Source organism: Pungitius pungitius, chromosome 1, assembly GCF_949316345.1.
Source record: "Pungitius pungitius chromosome 1, fPunPun2.1, whole genome shotgun sequence".
In the NCBI taxonomy this organism is placed as follows: domain Eukaryota; kingdom Metazoa; phylum Chordata; class Actinopteri; order Perciformes; family Gasterosteidae; genus Pungitius; species Pungitius pungitius.
Genome location: NC_084900.1, coordinates 22394052 through 22398854, shown reverse-complemented (window position 1 = coordinate 22398854; position 4803 = coordinate 22394052). Strand labels below are relative to the sequence as shown.

General features: G+C 42.3%; 1 protein-coding gene across 2 annotated transcripts; it reads right to left on the bottom strand.

Moving 5' to 3' along the window:
• Positions 1 to 1353: 1353 nt before the first annotated feature.
• Positions 1354 to 4165, bottom strand: dpm1 (dolichyl-phosphate mannosyltransferase subunit 1, catalytic). Of its 2 annotated transcripts, XM_037479315.2 has the most exons (9): positions 3988 to 4165; positions 3652 to 3751; positions 3394 to 3427; positions 3231 to 3307; positions 2837 to 2862; positions 2512 to 2607; positions 2344 to 2412; positions 2136 to 2250; positions 1354 to 1789 (listed from the first exon to the last, which is right to left on the bottom strand). In XM_037479315.2, exons 1-9 carry the CDS (start codon positions 4116 to 4118, stop codon positions 1685 to 1687), a joined length of 753 nt encoding a protein of 250 aa, XP_037335212.2. In that variant the 5' UTR covers positions 4119 to 4165; the 3' UTR covers positions 1354 to 1684. The 2 variants fall into 2 exon arrangements, with proteins under 2 accessions (XP_037335212.2, XP_037335211.2); XM_037479314.2 differs by having other exon boundaries at positions 2344 to 2607.
• Positions 4166 to 4803: the final 638 nt, after the last annotated feature.

Genomic DNA, 4803 nt, shown 5'->3' with positions numbered 1-4803 from the left:
GCGATTCGGCTACATCTGCCGTCTCCTCCCCCCTCCCCTCGGGTGTACATGGTACACAGTAGCTGTGTCTTAATTCCCTCGGCTGCATCCTTGCAGGGCCCAGCCTCCGCCGTAGACCTGGGCTGCATCCTCCAACAATAGGCTGAACCGAGCGGTCTGGAAATGGGACGTTCTGGCCTACGGGGGGGACTTCCTGCTTGCGTCATCAGCTTTACCTCCACTGCTCCCGTTGCTTAGCAACCTGCTGCGCTTGACCATAACAGCCTTAAAAATAAACTTGAGCTTACTTCCATTTCTGTTCATAATATGAAGTATAAATCTATAAAACTTCCACAGCCTCAGTAGGGTGTTAGTCAGTCTCTAAAGCATGAAAGTTGAGGCATCAAAGTGACTTTTCACTTAAAACTACAGGCGGATACAGCGCAGTAACTTCCCGTAACATGGGCGTGTTGTTATGTATTTGTTATTAATGTGTGTTGTGTGTTCATAAGAAGCAGTAAACAACAAACGAAGATGTGATGTTATATAATATACTATAACACATCGGTGGATATTCAAGTGAATTCTGTTACATGCTGGGATATGCTGGGCCGCAAAGGATGGATCAGATGGGTCCTCCAAATAGGCTCCTGAAGGGCTGCGTCCCTCGACCGCGCTCGGAAGAGCCGACATAACGGGACTGCCGAGTTAAAGCCGAAGCGACGTATACGGTCAACAAATGCAGCCTAGGAAACTGAGACATGTCTCAGCCCCTCAGCACCCAGCTGGAGTGGCATCAGAGGGTTGGGCCAACAGTAGGTGACGCTGTACTACACTTCTGGTAGTAAATACCCAGTTAAATGCAGTTAAACTGTAAAACTCACAGGAAAATCTTTCCATGAGCTGAGGTTTATTGTTGTTCCATTACACCCTCAATCATCACTCATCAAATTGTGCTAAGTAACTGCCACTTGCATTGAGTTTAAGAAAATGTATTATAGTAATTGAACTACCCTTGGCGTGCTGTATTGTTAATACAGGGATATGCAACATTTAATTTGATTTTGACGCAGGTCCCTCTTTCAGGACCACTGAACTCCAAGAAAAAATGTCAGGCTCAATGGATGTTTTAAGATGCATAATCCATGATAAACATTTCACATAAACACCCACCAGTCCAGTGGTGCTGTGGGGGTTTGATAATCCAGCACTGAACACTTTCATTGATAAAGTTTTTGATTGATGTTAAATATATTCACAGATCTTTCAAAACATTCATATTCCCCATGCAGTGACCCCCTGGATGACATTAAGATTTGAGTTTAAGGTTGAATCATTGTACTATAGTAAAAAAAAACAAAAAAAACAATGAACCAATATTAAAAACTGTTTTATTTTATACTCCAGGTGTTGCAGTGTGACTTGTTCTGCCCATGTGACAGTTGTGTTGAAGTGGAGTTCAGTCAGCGGTCTGGACAGGGAATGGTGGAACACTTGGTTCAGGGGTTGGGAATGTACAGCACTATGTTCCTTCAGTATTCAGGAGACACTACTCACAGAAAAGGACCTCATATTTGCCGCTAACTGGGGAAGTCTCCCTTGTCCCGGTCTGACCGAGGTGATTGATTCTCCTGTATAAAGAGACGGTGACTTTGAGACCGAAAGGAGCACTGTACCATCGTGGGACGTTCACACTGAACGCTGATCATGTCGAGGCGAAGAGTGTGATCAGTCCTTTCCCGAATGACACAATCTCATTCCCTCCGAGTTTGGACTCTCCGTAAACTCGATCCACAAAGGAAATGGGTACCTGTTTGGAGTGAGAGAAAACGTATTAGTAAAAATGTGTGTAAACCCTGTGAGGTGGTCAGTCTCTTGAGTCTATTCATGATTCTCGCCCAGATTTCACAAGTCTAAGCCTTGTCTAAAGTATTTAAGATGGGCCAAGATTGCTAATGTCTGTAGGCATAAACAGCAGTCAAATAACCCTTTGGTGTCACACATCTAACCTTATAACTTCACAAAAACAGGGTTTTAACACTTTTTCACATTTGTAGTGTGGTAAAAACAGAATCAAGAGAAATATCATAATCTTACTTCACGTGTACTATAAAAAATACTTTTTCAAAAATTGAGGGACTGAATTGGGGCCTCACTTCTCCGACTGAGTAGTTGAGCTGTCTGGCGCGGACGATCATCTCCATTTGAAAGACGTATCCCTTGGACACGCACCGCTCAACCAGACACTCCAACACCGACCTCTTGTACAACCTGAGGGGAACAAAACACGGCCGGTGTTTGGGAGAACAAATGGCCGTGTATGTTGAAAAAGTCTGCGGCCCATAACTCCTAAAACACTCGTACCTGAAGCTGCCTGTGAGGTCTGAAGCTCCGGGTCTCAGCAACACCTGAGACAAAAAGTTTGCCCCCCGACTGTGATCGAGAGAAGGAACAACCAAAAAGAAGATCAGACACCCGCCTCCTGTCTCTAATAAGACATGAAACAGAGCGTCATTAATGTCGTGCAGCAACCTGATGAGTTTCCTGCGGAGGTCCCAGCCGTAAACGCCCCCGTTCCCGTGGTAACGAGTGCCAGACACCAGGTCATAATCACCTTCCTTCTGCTTTCTGACAAACAAGGCACAAAGGGTTTCAATAGAAGATTTCTACACACTTCATCTTCTGTCACCTGTCATTTGTGGCACTGCCGCTAAATGCTGTTGTTATATTCAGAAAGGAAGTTTTAATTATATATATATATTATATATATATATATATATATATATATATATATACGCAGAGTGAAATAAGGTGACAGGAATCCCATTATATGGAATGGAAATCAAGTAACACTTACTGAATAAATTCTGGGATGAATTTGGGCTGAAAGACAAAAGAAAGAGAACCATTGAAATTAAATCAGCTACATTTCAAAAAGCCCCAGTTGAGTGCTGATGAAGAAAATAGAGCGGCCGAACAGCTGGGGCTATCATGATAAGCTGATTAATGGACACCGGCTTTGAAGTGAGGATTTGCATCTTTGTCTGGTGTGAAGACATTTCTGCTTTTGTTGTTTGGACAAAAGAGACTACATGTTGGGCAATTTCTGTTTAAGTGAAATTGTAGATTGTTTTATACGTTCTAACACTTTTCAGACCAAACAATTAATTGTAACCTGGCAGACAAATCAATTATGAAAATATTTGTTGACCCCGATATCAGCTGGATGTGGACCTACAGAACAAACTCACATGATGGGAAAGATCTGCGTCCATGATAATGATGAAGTTCCCAGTGGCATGCCTCATGCCGTGTATGTATGCAGTGCCTTTGGAAGGAAGCAGAAGAGCTCATCCGTAGTTGGAAAAGGTTACTAGAGCAAAAACACCATTTATTTAACAGTCTTATACTTACCAAGGCCTAACTTCTTCGCTCTTGGTCGTAGAAGCTGAACCACAGAAAAGCTAGATTAAAGTCTGCATAGAAATCCCATGCACCAGTAATTGACTAGAACCAAAGAGACAAGCTATATAAGAAACAACGTCAATCATATGACGATTAATTGAATTGTAATACTTTGCTTAATTGTAAGTAGTGCATTGTTTGGATCCTCACACAAACGTAAACGTAACGTAAACACCCACATCGCGGTAGAGGTTTCTTAGAACTTACGATCTTATCCTCGCCAAAGATTTTCTGCAGCTGCTCTGCCACCTGCAGTGTCCCATCTGGGCTTCCGTCGTCTATGACAATGATCTCGTAGCTGAAGCCACTGTTAAAAAAAACACATTCAAATATATAACGTGGATTTAGGTCGTTCAATTTCTAAGCCATTAACACAGACAATCACAGAAGTGAGCTAGAGAGAGTTTCTTCACGTGAGAATGTTTTTAATGTAAAGTTTGCGGGGACACAGTAAATCGCTCAGTGACAGCTCATCACTGACCCGGTATTAACGTTAGTTAGCTGTAGTTAGCTGTAGCAGCTTTGCTGGCTCCCAGAACTCACCCTTCATCCAAATATTTCACCAAAAGCCACACTATCAAGGGCAGGTTTTCCTTTTCGTTGTAGGTAGGTAAGAGTATTGAGTATTTGTCCTCACTATCCCGGTTTGGGAGCGAAGTTTTTCGGCTCGACATTGCGACGTGGATCTATGGTCAAGTAACCATACCGTGTATAGTTAAAGGGTCCTACAACATCCGGTTTATGGTTTTCAAAATATATATCAAGGTGTTGGTGTAACTCATTTGACACATGTGATGGATGTCATACTTTTTTCATAATAAAGAGCCATAGTCAGCTTATCTACAGCAGCATTAGTGAAACATCAAAGACACGGAGCAAAGCTAGTTAGTTTAGTTTTTCTACCCTTAAGCATGTCATGTAAATTTCACACCAATTCTGATATGATTCGTCCTCACAAACATGATAGAAAACATTACCCACCCAAGAAAGTCTCATTAAACTAGCATAACGTGCATGTTAAGCATGTCTTCACTGATTCCAGGCCAGCGAGTAAACATTTTCTATTTTGAAAAATTAAAAAAAATAGTACAAAACCGGAACCAGAGTGTGGCATTGAGGGTAACTTGACAAGGCCGGGACAACCGGAACTTCCAGTGTGCTCTTCCAAAATAGAGACCACAGGCAACAATTGTCCTGTCGCTGCCGTTCCGCCAAGAATTTTACATTATTATTATTTTCTGTTGCCCTGGATTTTGGACGTAGTGCGGGGCATAGTCTTGCTTAAGGACACTTTAGCAACACAAGTAAAGTATCCTATTTTGTATCCAGGTCAAACAGGTCAATAAACACACTTCATCA

Excerpts from the sequence above, each read along its gene's own strand:
- dpm1 (XM_037479314.2), bottom strand. The coding sequence starts at position 4,118 with ATGTCGAGCCGAAAAACTTCGCTCCCAAACCGGGATAGTGAGGACAAA. Across the intron at positions 3,428-3,651 it reads TCTTTGGCGAGGATAAGATC|CTTCTACGACCAAGAGCGAA; the intron begins GTAAGTTCTAAG and ends TCTGTGGTTCAG. Across the intron at positions 2,863-3,230 it reads ACGCAGATCTTTCCCATCAT|CCCAAATTCATCCCAGAATT; the intron begins GTGAGTTTGTTC and ends TTTGTCTTTCAG.